General features: G+C 41.9%; 1 protein-coding gene across 1 annotated transcript; it reads right to left on the bottom strand.

The window, feature by feature from the left end:
- Nucleotides 1–2,044: 2,044 nt before the first annotated feature.
- Nucleotides 2,045–13,611, bottom strand: col9a1a (collagen, type IX, alpha 1a). The gene is made up of 32 exons (XM_026304214.1): nucleotides 13,537–13,611; nucleotides 12,656–12,730; nucleotides 12,325–12,363; nucleotides 12,167–12,229; nucleotides 11,185–11,238; nucleotides 10,868–10,903; nucleotides 10,651–10,674; nucleotides 10,350–10,403; nucleotides 10,150–10,203; nucleotides 9,927–9,959; nucleotides 9,685–9,741; nucleotides 9,549–9,602; nucleotides 9,397–9,450; nucleotides 9,193–9,246; nucleotides 8,839–8,892; nucleotides 8,702–8,755; nucleotides 8,527–8,580; nucleotides 8,247–8,300; nucleotides 8,104–8,157; nucleotides 7,963–8,007; nucleotides 7,811–7,864; nucleotides 7,483–7,536; nucleotides 7,218–7,271; nucleotides 5,767–5,838; nucleotides 5,461–5,496; nucleotides 5,302–5,346; nucleotides 5,127–5,159; nucleotides 4,703–4,849; nucleotides 4,421–4,475; nucleotides 3,893–4,081; nucleotides 3,645–3,722; nucleotides 2,045–2,276 (listed from the first exon to the last, which is right to left on the bottom strand). Exons 1-32 carry the CDS (start codon nucleotides 13,609–13,611, stop codon nucleotides 2,071–2,073), a joined length of 2,064 nt encoding a protein of 687 aa, XP_026159999.1. The 3' UTR covers nucleotides 2,045–2,070.
- Between the last annotated feature and the right edge of the window lie 302 nt (nucleotides 13,612–13,913).

The following is a 13,913-nucleotide window of genomic DNA, read 5'->3' as shown; positions in this document are numbered from 1 at the left end:
AAGTAGTTGATGAATGGCAGAAGGTAAGTACTTTACTTGAGCACAATACTTACTGTACTTGAGCACAATATTGAAGTACTTTAGGTGATATGCTCATGTATGTCCATGCTGAGCTACTTGTTCTCCACTGTCCGTGGCAAATATTGTACATTTACTCTGCTACGTTTATTTAAATGCTGTAGTTAGTAAATACTTTAGTAAATGTTCCAATGTATTGTCAATGGGACGTCTCCTGCAGGGAAGTGAAGCTGTTGCAGGTGATCCCTGACTGCATTTTCATCTGCTACTCACTATTTGATTATTTCTTCCACAATTGTTCACATTAACATCCTGTGTTTTTTTTTTGTTTGTTTTTTTTTAATGTTGCATCAGTCAGTTGATCTTAAACAGAAGTGTCCTCCAGAAACAAAGAATAATCAGGCCACTGGGTCCTGTTGGTAGATGACACAGTAAGTTATATTCAGTAAATAAACCTGAGGTGTACAAGCATAGAGGTTAAGTTTCTTAATAAAATTGGTTCAATATTTATAGTTTGGTCCTGGTGTTATTTTAATATTTATTAATATTAGTTTCTCCCTTGGCTCACCTTGTCATTTTCAGGTTTTCAGTCTACGGCCTTTCCAACCCTGAAGTGTCCATCCATCTGCCTTAGTCCTGATAGAGAAAACCTTTTCAATAAACTTCAGGTTTTTAGGTGGACCGGTCTGGAGCTGCTTCTGCTGTTGGGATCATTTCCTGGTTCATCAGGTACATGTGCTTTGTTTCAAACATTCAGAGAAACGCATCATCCAGAAAACCTCAAATAAAACATGAGGCTCAACTGTCTATACAGGCAAATGTACTTTTTCACACTTTAAAACATTTACACATTGTGTTAAACCAGTTTCACACTGCAATTGATTTGAAATGATATTAAATCATTATAGCACTGTCTGCTGGCTGTGCTGGTTAGGAACCGTTAAATACTGGTTGGAAAAGTTTTTCATCATATGGACGTGCACAGGTGTCATTTAATTACATGGGATGATGAAAAACTGAAAATATTTTTAAGCTAAGGAGGAAAAAAATCCAGAATCCTCCATTGAAGCTGCTGATATCTTGAGAAGTGTGAAGTTGTAGTGACGTGCTCTGCATGTACATTTCTGCACAGTGAAACCCACAGAGGCTATTACATCCTGACAGAAAGATGATTATAGAAAGAACGACTGATACTTTGAATGAAAATTAACACCAGTTCAGTGTTGAACTGCTGATATGTGTAGTCTGAACCATGTTTTTGTGACTGCACATTGCAGGTTTCTGTTTATCGTTCCAGATTGTCTGTTCAGGAGAAAATCTCAAAGATGGTAAGTACTGTAGGAATTGAAATTTATTCATCTTAGATCTTATTTTTAAGTGCAGTCCTTGTTTTTTTGTTTGTTTGTTTTTTGGCCATGTTTGTCCATACAAAACATGCAAGAGGTTATCAAAATGTGTTTATTTCCTCCTTTGTACAACTTGCAGGCATCACGTTGAACCTTGATATAATAAATAAGTGATAAAACCCTCCATTCACAGACACAACAGAGGAATGATCAGACATTTAGAGGAGGAAGCACAGGTGGATTCAACCACAAAGATACTCTCAAACAAAATGTTATCCAGCAGTGTAATTTGTAGACTGACACATTTACATTAACATACAGAAAAACTTTCAGACTCTCCTCAATGTTTCTTGGACAGAAACGGAGCTGGTAGGTTTGTACATATACAGTCAGCTCTCAGTTTCTTAAAACTACGGACTGTGCCTTTTTAAAAAAAAAAAAAAAAAAACACGAGAAGATACAATTGAGGTAAAAGTGAAATATGTAGTTTCTGAAGCTGTTTCTTTGCTGTTCATTGTCCGCCTTAACGTCAGTTTGTAACCACAAAGACGGTGTCAGGAAAAAAAAAAAATCAGGTTCCAAACAAGTTGATCAAATTTAAAAAATAATTAGAAACCAAGTCACAAATCCCAAAAGGACAAATGTTCCATCGAGTGCTGCTTTCTCCTCCAGTCTCTGTTTCCTTCAGCTCAACTCCAGCCCCTCCTCACATCTCACTGGGGCCCTTCATGCTGGAGTCCTTTGCCGGAACCGGCGACGCCACCATTGGTGGGACACACTGTGATGGCTCACAGTAACCGTTCAGACCGGCGGGACCAGGAAGTCCAGGAACACCTGGAATACCAGGAACACCCCGATGTCCCCTCTCTCCATCACGGCCATCTTTGCCGTAACCTGGTCGGCCCGGTTCACCTGGAAAAAGAGAACGAGAGAATCTACGAAGTGAGAAACTGATTCTCCAAGTTGTGTGCACTGTTGAATCGCTGCAGGACTTTTTCATTGAACCTCTGACTTCACGCTAAAGTCCAGAATTAGCAAGACTTTGATTCCTGCCAGGAACTGTCTGATCAAAGATCTGGTAAAAGACCTGAAACTTACTTGCTGTGAGGCAATATGGCAAACCACTGCCCCACTACTGGGAACATCAATGATCATTTCTCACACCAAGATCCTCATTGGACCAGTCCTGCCTCCTGAAGATCGTCTCCTATTCCTGCTCTGAGAAGCCACAAAGTCGTCTCTGATGGACCAACATGCCCCTTTCTCAGAAATCACTGGGGTCGAAACTTGGATCAGTAGCCTGACCAGCCAATTCTTAGCGAAAGAATGTGGGTCTGCACCCCCAGCCATCGAAAGTCTCTTCCTCCGGCCTCAAAAGAGCCGGGCCAGTCACAGCCATTTATCTGCAATGGGGTGGGCTTTACGCTCCAGTCGTCCAATCAGATTTAAAGAAGTCTTGCACATACGTGCTGACTCGTTCGTAACGTTTTTCAGTGGCAGTCCCAAGTCTGCAGATCTTTCTAAAATTGCCTTGTGCTGTTTACTCTGTTCAAAAATATGCACACGACAGGTGATGACGCTGTTCTCATGTTTTTACAACAGAAACGACAACAGTCATTCACTAGCGTCGCCATAGAAAGGTGCGACTAAATGCCTTATTTTTCTAACGAGTTATTGTTTCTGTAATTAATTGATCACAATGAATGCCTTAAAGTCCTGGACCTAAAAAAAAACCTATTCAGAGCATTATTCCTGAATGCATCACTTTACTTTTGGTGCCTAATGCTGTAAAATACTTGGACCAGATTTGATTGATACGCAGGAAGACATTTTACAGTGCAAAAATGAGCTTGTCACTGCCCTCCAGTGGAGAAACGATGTAGTGCAGACACTGTTTATAAATTATCTCAGACATATGTTTAAAATTAATACCAGCCAATATATTATCACAGATAATTTTTCAGTCTGACTCTATGGTCTGGTACTGAAGACACCTTTGTTTGTCTGGATTCATAATTTACATTACTTTTGATGAGACAGGTCTTGGACTGGACCATTTTAAATGGGAATTTTTGTTAAAGGAAAATAAGATTTTATAGAAAAACATGTTTATGGTTCTGAAAGTAAAAAAATTGTTTTGATGAAAACTTAAAAAACACTTTTTAGGTGCTTTCTGTTAACTCTTATTACCTGTTTTATAGAAATATTTTCAAGGACACAATCAGATATGATGTAAACTCTGGGGTTATTAACGACATCTTAGTCATACTTGTCATTTACCTGGTAGACCAGGGGCACCAGGTGCTCCTTTGGGTCCTCTCTCAGTGGGTCCTCTGTCTCCTTTGTCACCCTGGTCACCTGCAGAGAGAAACATAATTATCACCTGGACGAAACATAAGACATCTCATCTGTCTTTCAGTGATTAAGGAAGCAGCAAGCAGTAAACCCAGAGTCCATATTTCAGACAGACCAACAACCTTCCTAGTCACGTGTTTATATGGGCATAGACCTGATACTCTGAATCTCACCTTTAGGTCCTTTCTGACCCATTACACCAGGTGGACCTTTCAGACCAGGCAGTCCTCGTGATCCTGTGTGTCCAGGGAAACCGTTCTCTCCAGCAGGGCCTGGAGATCCAGGTGGGCCTGGTGGACCAGGCAGGCCAGCGATGCCTGATTCAGGTCTCCTCAGGCTGGCTGCTAGCTGGGCTAGCTGCTCTGTGACACAGGAAGACATGGTTTACATTTCAGTTTCAGCAACTTTTGTGCTTTAATGAGGCCTCTGGGCTGATAATTCAAGACATTCACCTCTGAAACGCAAAACCAGGACTTTGTTAGTTCTCATGTCAGGCTGGATACCACTATGGCTAAGTGAGAAGCAATTTTTGGGGGGGGATTTGTGTGAAGTGACTTTTAAATGAATGATGTCACTTCCCCTCTGCAGAAAACACAGACTGCTTGATCATGAGCCTCGTGCTTCAACAGTGGAACTTCCTGTGGGTAAAAACTACAGAACACAACCTGAATGACCTGAGTGTGAAGATGACAAACACTCACCTTGCATTACCCTCATGCAGACTTGTTTAATGTGCGCATCTGTCGGCGATTTTCCCTGTAGAAACAGAGATTGTTGATAGTGATGAGACATTTGTTCCTGTGGTAAAACATCACATACAACATGGCCCCAAGGTGTTGACTCTGCACCTAAAGGACTTTTTTTTTTAACCAATGTTTCATCATTTGGCCTAGTCTTCAAATAAACACCTCTGTTGTTCAGGTGGGGGAACATGCTGTAGAAAAAGCAGCTGTCTCAGAAAGTTTAGTGATAAAATATCTCACCGCTCGTCCCTGAGCTCCCGGCAGGCCTGGTACCCCCATGTCTCCCTGCATGCCACGTGGTCCTGGTTGACCTGGCTTGCCATCTTTCCCTGCCTGTCCTCGGATACCCTCGGGTCCTTTATTTCCCGTCTCTCCTGGCGGGCCTGTCTGCGAACAGCAACAGCAAGCAGATGTGATGAGACTTGTTTTGCAGAGTTTCTGCAGGTCCTTTTATTTTACGTTGACCTTAAGACTGACCTTTTTGAAATAGGTCGTGAACTGAGTTCAAAATGATCTAAAAAAGGTCTTAGAATTCTTAAAGTTTAAGTGAACTGAACCAGCAGAGGTTATCCTGAGGTTATACAGACATACAGTAGGACCTTATGAGAAACAGTCATCTTAAGTGTAGTGAGGTGGTTGTGATGCTCCGTTCAGGGGAACATACCGATCCTTTCTCTCCTGGTTCTCCTTGATCTCCCTGGAAGAGAAAAGAGGTGTAAATTATTGTATGTCTGGAGAAAGCTGCATCAAGAGTTTGAAGACTGTTATACTGAAAAACTTTGTTCCTACACTTCTTAATAATGTAAATCACTGAGGTATTTCAGTGGTTGATCACTCACCACATCTCCTCTTTCTCCAGGTGTTCCTTCAGCACCTGGAGGACCCTGAAATAAAGACCCATGACATGTTTTGGGGACTTACTGTGCTCTACTTCAACACTGTAATCTGCTTTAAATGTCCATAACACCCAGTGTAATATTAAAACTGATGGAACATACCTGGTCTCCCTTTGGTCCATTGAGACCAACTGAACCCTGAGGAAGAACAGAATAATTAATTTAATTAGCTGAAAATTTTGAATATTAAAAACCAGTTCTATAGCATCCATTCTTGTTAGCTTTTTATCGCCTTATAAAGGGGACAGTTTAGACCGTAGCACCGCCCATATTCAACTTCTAATCAACAAAAATAACACAATAACATCAGTGTGGCCTAGAAGTGCAGGGAGGGGTTTGCAAAAGCATTTCAGGTTACATTTGAGCCCTGAGTCTGGCTTAATTTTGACGTGGTTTCATGTCCCTTACCCTTTCCCCCTTCTGCCCACGATAACCACCAGGACCAGGAAGTCCTGGAAGACCCAGGTTGCCTTTGCTTCCCTGTTAAAACACACACACACCAAAATAAACTGTTAAAGACTCAGAATCAAAACACAGGATCGACTGTGTAAAACATAGGAAATATAACTCCCCCGCCTTCACCTGACCACATGTGCAGAAAAAAAAAAATCCAGCTTCACTTCATTTGAACACTAAGGCTGGAAGGTCCTGAAGACCTTCCCCCCAAGCCACCCAACCATCTACCCCCCATCAGATATTTCTGGGTGTGTGTAGGTACTGATTGTGGGGTACAGTGACCGGACCAGTCTCAGGCATTCCTGGGAAACAGAGAGCTCTTTCAGGGCTGCTCAGCTTCTTTTCCTGCCCCAAATCCCCTTCAGACCTCAGCAACAAGAGGCCATTCATGCCGGTTCACCGGAGGATTAGAGGTTTAACAGAAGTTCATAAAGACCTTCCACTATTTAATAACAGCAGCAAATACAACTCCACTTCCCAGCTATCAGTGTCTGAGCAAGATACAAGTTTATCTTGGTGAATGGTCCTGTGTTGAATAAAACGTTTCAGACAGGGAGACATTGTGATTTACTCGCTGTGTAGTTCAGGGCACTGATCTTTGTAGTTTATTAAAGTTGAGGTTTGCAACAGCAGCTTGGATCAGGTCTGAATTAAACAGAAATCACTTTATTAATCCTGGATATTATTTTTACCATTTTCTGTCAGATTGAATTTACTTTTACAATTTTTGTACCTTTTCATTATAATCATGTTGTTTCCTCTCAGGTTTAATTTGTTCTGCCAAAAAAGGTTATTGTATATTATCACTTCATAATCTAGTTCTTACCTTCACCACAATTAATGGTATTACACAAAATAGACAGGATGAAGTATCATTAGTCTTTTCTTGATATTTAAACCATAATTTAACATAAAGATACGTGAGCTCTAACGAATGGAGTATCACAGGGCTCTGTACTGAGCCCACAAACTTTCTGAGATTTTTTTTTTGTGACTTTTCTTTGTATTGGACTAGGGTCAGACACTTGGAATTATTATTTTTTGTATGTAATGTGGGTTTAAAATGCGTTTGAAATTAAGGCTTTGAGGCAGAGCGCATCCTCTCCTAATTATCTTGTTTTGCATCATGCAATGCTCTGCCCATTTTTGACAGAAGCAGCTGTTGCCTGCCGCCTTTATTTAGAAACACCCTTGTCTCTACTGTGAGCATTTAAATGTGTCATTTCCAGTTCTTCAAAGCAAAGTAATTGTTGGGATAATTACTGAAGACTGTTTAAGACTGGGACTGTGCTGCTGCGTCCTGGGTGATTTCTGTCTCTGACTCTGTGTCAGTTGTTGGTTTAATGTCTGCGTTGGGTGAGTTTTCATCCTGAATAATAGAGAGACTCTCTCTCGGGCCTTACCCTGGCTCCTGATGGTCCAGGAGGCCCGTCTGGCCCTCGTTCTCCTCGTTCACCCTGAACGACAGAAAGCAAAGTTAAATCTGGACAGAAAACCACAGTGAATGTTCTGCATTAATAATGTGTCTATATGTTGAATAAATGTAATGCCTGTTGTTTCATAGAGGAGATTTTGTGTGTCCTGTGTGTGTCATGCAGGAGGATGGTGGGACTGGTTCCTCTCTCAAAGAGAAAAACTCTTATCATGCAGCTGATTTCAGACACTCACTGGTCCTCCTCTGTGTCCGAAAGGTCCCACCACTCCCTGCTCGCCACGCTCGCCCTGGAAACACGAGACGTCAAGTTAAATAACGATCGGGGCTCCATAGGACAAATATGTGACTGTGGCCTCATCTCTTGTGTTTCCAGTGAAAGTTCGTTAAATAACTGATAGGTTGAGAACATTTTCCAGTTTTTAAAATACTTCAAATTAAAATCCAAAGACTAGATTGACATAACAGCAGCTACTTTAAATGTGTTTTTTCATATTGAGGTTTCACAGTTGAATGACTTATATTGTAACACGATGAATGTATTTAAATTTTCTTGAAACTTACTTGTTTTCCTGGAGACCCCATTAGTCCTACAAATCCTGGGTCACCTGTGTTACCCTGATGGTAACAAGTAGGAAAACAACTTTAGTTTATTGTACTTTTTGACATGGCTTACAGGAATACTAATGTAGTACTACTCAGCATTGTACAAATACCTTTAGACCACTGTGTCCTTTCTGGCCATAAGCGCCTGGCAAACCCTACATGAAGAAAATGGTACCAAACATCAACATCTGAGCTAAAAAAATCCAATTAGAAACTGTTGAAGATGAATCAGGAAGCCAGAGGCCACGTACAGGAAGTCCTTGTTGACCAGCATCACCTGGAGCCCCATTCTTTCCTGGTAGACCCTAAAAACAAGATAAATAAAACAGATTTTCACTGCAGACATTCAGCTTTGCAGCAAACATCAGTAAAAAACACAGCAGTAGTAAGTTACCTTAGATGCTGGTAGGCCTGGTATACCATCCCGACCATCTGGACCAGGAAGTCCCTGTTGAAGAGAAAAAACAAGGAGATAAATTCTGATTATTATGACACAGAAGGAAGGTAATATTCTGGGTAGAGATGAAAAACCTGTTTAAATACAATATGGCTGTGCACTATAAATTCTTCCATAATATAAAAGCATCAGCTCTTTTTTAAAACAAAAGGTTTGGGCGGTTAATTCACAGGAGAAGTAGAAAACAGTCAGGACAGTATGTAACAGAAGTGCTCACAGGCTCTCCTTTTGGCCCTGGCAGTCCTCTGATCCCAGGTGGACCACGATCCCCCTGCAAAGAAAAAAAATGTAATAATTGATTCAAACAAAAATGTATGAAGTGTAAATTTTATTAGTGTAAAAAGCGAACGACAGCTGCTGGAGTGGGTCTGACTTGTGTGTTAAGATCTTACCAGCACTCCTCTTGGACCAGACTCGCCTATGGCTCCTCTTTGTCCTGGATCACCCTAAAGAAATTTCAGTTGTCATCAGTATTTCGTCTAAATAACTAGAAGGAAACAGCAGTGGTGGTAATAATTTCTGTGCTCACTGGGGCTCCCTGGATCCCCCGAGGACCCAGATCACCAAGCGACCCACGAGGTCCCTGTTTGGACAGAGAAAAAAGTCAGTTAGTGAACACAGAAGACAAGTTTATTTGTAGAGCACATACACAAAGGCATCTCAAAGTGTTTTACATAGTGTAAGAGAGAAAATAAGAAACACCAAGTTAAGGACACCTGGACCAACACTGGATTAATGATAACCATATGATGTGGTGCAGACATGAATCTCTTCATGTTGTTGTCCTCTGGCCTTTGACGTCAAACATTTTAATTATTCAACAGTTTTATTAATCTGGTCCATTTAACTCTTCTTCAACATGTGTGACCTTGTGACCTCTTACCCGGTCCCCTTTGGAGCCTATTATCCCTGGGAGGCCTCTTGGTCCACCTGGGCCCTAAAATCACTCAGCGGACAGAGGAAAAGAGACACAAATGTCCCATGTTAATATGTTTGACTGTACAGAGTCGTCTTGTTTGTAGTCAGGCCCAAAGTGAAGGGACCTTTCGGTTCAACAGAGTCGTGAGAGTGTGGTGAAATATTTTACTGGTCGTCCTTGAGCTCCGACTTCCCCTGGTGGTCCTTGTTCACCCTCTTCACCCTGAAAGAAAACGTAACTCAGAGTTTACATCAGGATTTGATGTCTGCTCATGTAGTTTTTTTTTGTTTTTTTGTTTTTTTTACCTTGCCTAGTCTTACCTTGTGGCCTTGTCTTCCAGGTTCACCTGATTCACCTTGAGTCCCTTTGTGGCCCTGCAGGCAGAAGCAAAATGTTCCAGTGTTGTAACTGTGCATCACGAGAAGAAAACAGCAGTGGCATTAAAAGTTAACTTACTTTCATGCCAGGGAGACCAGCATGTCCAGTCAGAGCAGAGGGGCAGGCGTTGGGACACTGAAAAACACAACAGCCTGTTTAGCTCATGCCACCAGGGGGCGCCACTGATAGCGACCCCTGACCCGGTAGAGAGAGCAGGTGTTTTTACAGTGTGTGTTTGTAATTGATGTGGTTTACTGTGTGTGTAGACTCCACGCTGTGGCTTTTATTTCAGTGTGACAGACCAAGAGAATCAAACTTACCAGGTCCTCGCCCTGATACACACCTGGAGGCCCCTACAGAAAAAAAACTGCAGCTTATATTCTTTTTTTCACTAAAAACAACATCACAAGTCAAAAGAAATCACGTCCCAATGGTCTCCCCACCTCTCTGACAGCTGCCCCTTGCTCAGTTTGAACCCCAGGAATATACAGTGATACTCCTTTACCCTAAATGATCAGCAGGGACATGAGCTGGGATATTTACCCGAGGCCCTGCAGGACCGGGAAGACCAACTTGACCTCTCCTGCCCCTCACTCCCTGAAAGAGGTCGAGGAATCAAAACTTAATGTGGCACCAACAACAGTAATTCGACTGTTTTTAATGTCCTGACAAAGGTTAGAAATGACTTTAAAATCATTTTAATGTTCAACTTAAAATAAAAGTTAAATCATTATTATACTCACAGGGGGTCCAGCTTTACCCAGTTCACCTGGAAGTCCGTCTGTGCCAGGAATACCCTGTTAAACACAAACATCTGTTTCAATTAAACCTAATTTAGTTCACATTTGGTAACATGTTCTGTTTATACAGCAGTGGAAGAATATTTAGTTTCAGTCATGTAGGCTAATGTTTTGTTTTCTCTCCAGTGGACTCAAATTCATTTTCTTTCTCCAAGAAAAATAAGCCCTGACCAGTAATCACTTTTAACCTTGATCCCAATGAGCTGGGATCCAGTTATAGAGGAGGGAACAGACTGGTACTCACATCGAGCCCGTCAGGCCCCGCCCCCTGTGAGAGAGAAATCACAGATCAATACAGATCATTTCTGTAGTTTGTATCAGTAGATTGATCATTTTATCATTTAGAAAAATCAATGTTAAACCAAACTATCTTAGGAAAATGTTTATACACTGTTGTGCAGCACCAAGCTCACAAACTTAACAGCTGAGGTTTTATTGAATGAGGTTTTATCTGCACTTACCGGCTCCCCAGGAGGCCCACGTGCCCCAGGCTCCCCCTGAAAACAACGAGAAATGAGACCTGGCACCAGAAACACTGTCAGTGTCCATCAGCTGTAAAGCTGTTTAATGTCTGGCTGTTATGGTTAAAGCACCGTGTTTCCAGGTAAAAATCTGTTACTGTAAAATCTGCTTCAGTAAAACAGAGAGAACAATTAATGACGTGGGTTTTATTTCCTCCTAATCCAAACACCCTGAGGAAACAAGTCGTAGATGTTTGTCAGTGAATCTGTGCAGACGTTTAATGCTGAACTGAATGAAATGCAGATGATGAACTTACTTTAGACCCTTTCAGGCCACCTGGGCCTGAATCCCCAGGAGGTCCAACAGGTCCCTAGAGACATACACAGAATTTCAGTGCAATCAGGACTTTAAATGCTGTGAAAGTACAGGTTCAGGTCTCAGTTGCACAATAACAGCATGTCCAGTTAGATCATTAGGGATTTGACCATTCACCTTTGTTAGCAAACGTGTTAAAGCTCCTCTGCCTGTTTTTTTGCTTGTGTTTATCTGTGGAGACTCAAGGTGTAAAGGTGTGTCCTTTAGCTCCTCCCCTCACCTGCCTGCTCCATTATTACCCTGAAAACTGCTCCACCTGGACAGAGGTGTCAGCAGGGGAGGGTTTTCAAACAGCACTGGCTTCTCTCTGCCTCTTCTTTGATTTCTCAGACTGATTTCTCAAAGTTGGTCTAAATGTTTGTTGTAGTTGAAACGTTTCCTCGGTTTCAGTCCTCATCTGTTCTGAGCAGCACGGCCACAGCAGGCAGCAAACACACTGGGACCATTTTGTGCCATCTTTCCCAGCATACACTTCTCTCTCGTCAGCCGCCCCTTGGCAGCTGATCCCCCTGCGCTCGTCTAGGTCTCACACAAAAAGACCCCTGTTTCTGTCAGGAAGCTACTGCACACTCCCCTAAAGAGGTTCATTTATTCAAGGAACTTTTTTTATAAAGCTGTTTAATGTCTGGCTTTTATTTTACTTTGCTACATAATTTTTCTCAGTGGAAGCCAAGACAAACTGAGCTGAAAAGTCCTCCAGCTCAGACCTTACAGAGACTCAGTGCATCCACATACTGGAGAATTAAACCACAGGAGTCTCATCCACTGGATTAAAACAGTAGGTGGATTCAAAACTCATCAGTCTTTTCTTATTTCTCTAAACAGTTTATGGAACAGAGGCGAGCCTGCTGGACTTGACCAAACCCTCCAGTCTGTACCTGAACTCTCCACTCTCCACTGTGTCAACATCCGGTTTCACTTACGTCTGCGCCTGGAAGGCCTGGAGCGCCAGGAACGCCGTCTCTGCCATTATCGCCATCGGGACCCTGGACGTAAGAGATTAAAGTCCCATTAACACCATCAGTTTGAGATAACGAGCCCATAATCACGTTTGTACTTGTGAAAGAAAACACCAACTCACTGGTGCACCGTCTACTGTGGAGTCTTCTCCTCTGTCGCCCTAAAGGTGCAAAAAAATGAAAATATAAAGAATAAATTTAGTGCATTAGGTGGAACAGCCCCACCTGTGCAAACATGATACATATTTATCTAAAGGAGTCCGATTTTATTTTCAGTCCACACTTCAGGTTTTCATCCTTTACATAAATGAAAGCATAAAAATGACCTTTGTGTAATTTTGTCTTACAGCAGCTGCTCAGTATTGAGCAGGACAACAGCTTTTTTTCTCACTAACATACATAGAATTAAGCTACAGAAAGATCCACATATGAAAACTAAAAGACAAAACTCACATCAATGCCATCCACCCCGGGCACGCCAGATATTCCTGGTGGTCCAGGAGGGCCTCTGGGACCGACCGGGCCCCTCTGGAAAACAAACACAAAAATCATTTTCTTTTTTTCACTGAATTTCATCTTAAAAAATCATCATCCGCTGCTGCTGCTGCTGCTGGTGGTGGTTGTGGTTGTGGTGGTGGTGAGGGTGAAGCACAGCTCAGACAGAGTCCCATTGTTTGCTGATGTGAGGGGAAAGGTCATGAAACTAAACCTGGTTTCTGATTATAGTCCCATTATTCTGCCTAAGTCACTGCATGTGTTCAGATTACCGCTGCTGTCTGGAGCTTATCGGTGCCAGGTGTGTGCACGCTGGGATGAATGGACAGCAGTTAGTGTTTAGATCAAATTCATGAATATAGATGTCTATGGTGAAGAACACAAGTGTCTCTGTACAAAGACTATAATCGCAGTGTGTAATACCAATATTAGAACTAATACTCTTTACAGTCGTTGCAGCTTTAGTGAAAAAGCTAACGTCAAAGAAATTCCAATCGTAAAACCTCAAAATGTCCCTCAAAAGATTATACAGATTTAAAAAACAGGTTTAATTAGAGAATAAGAAGTGAAGTATTAGTAACAGCATATGCAGTTAGTTTTATAGGTATAATATGGTGAAAACTTGGGAAGGATGATTATTAAAAGTACATAAACTCTGCTCATTACCGAGCAACATAGAAAAGCTTAAACTGCCAGTAGGATTAAAAAATATGTACCAAACTAGATTCAAAATAATAAGATATTTAGGTCAGATATCAACTGTAACGTTACAGGAATATTTTAGTTTTTTCTTAGGCAGATGAAGGCAGGAGAGAAAACAAGAAACACCTTTCTCTCACCTGAGCAGAGCAAATCAGCACGATTTGTAGTAAAAGCACCAGCAAAGACTCCCGATAGATCCTGGACAGCGCCATGGTCTTCCCACGGCCAAGGAAGATGCTAAAAATCCGTTTTTGCCAGATAAGATGGTGCTTACGGACGGTCCCCCTGTCAGTCTCCCCCCTGACTGAAGCCCCACCGCCTGCTGGAAGGGGAGGATGTTAGAAAGTCCTGATTATTCATGAGAAGCTGAGGCTGTGCAGGCTGACTGGAAGAGGAGGGCTTCTCTGCACAAACAGGCTGGGTGTTCTTACCTTAAATAGATCAAATTAAAAATAAAATATAATTAAGGTAAATATCTACATTTTGCCTGTACTTATTGTTCTGGTATAGATAT

This window comes from Mastacembelus armatus, chromosome 1, assembly GCF_900324485.2.
Source record: "Mastacembelus armatus chromosome 1, fMasArm1.2, whole genome shotgun sequence".
NCBI lineage: Eukaryota > Metazoa > Chordata > Actinopteri > Synbranchiformes > Mastacembelidae > Mastacembelus > Mastacembelus armatus.
This window is presented reverse-complemented; position numbering and strand designations above follow the sequence as displayed.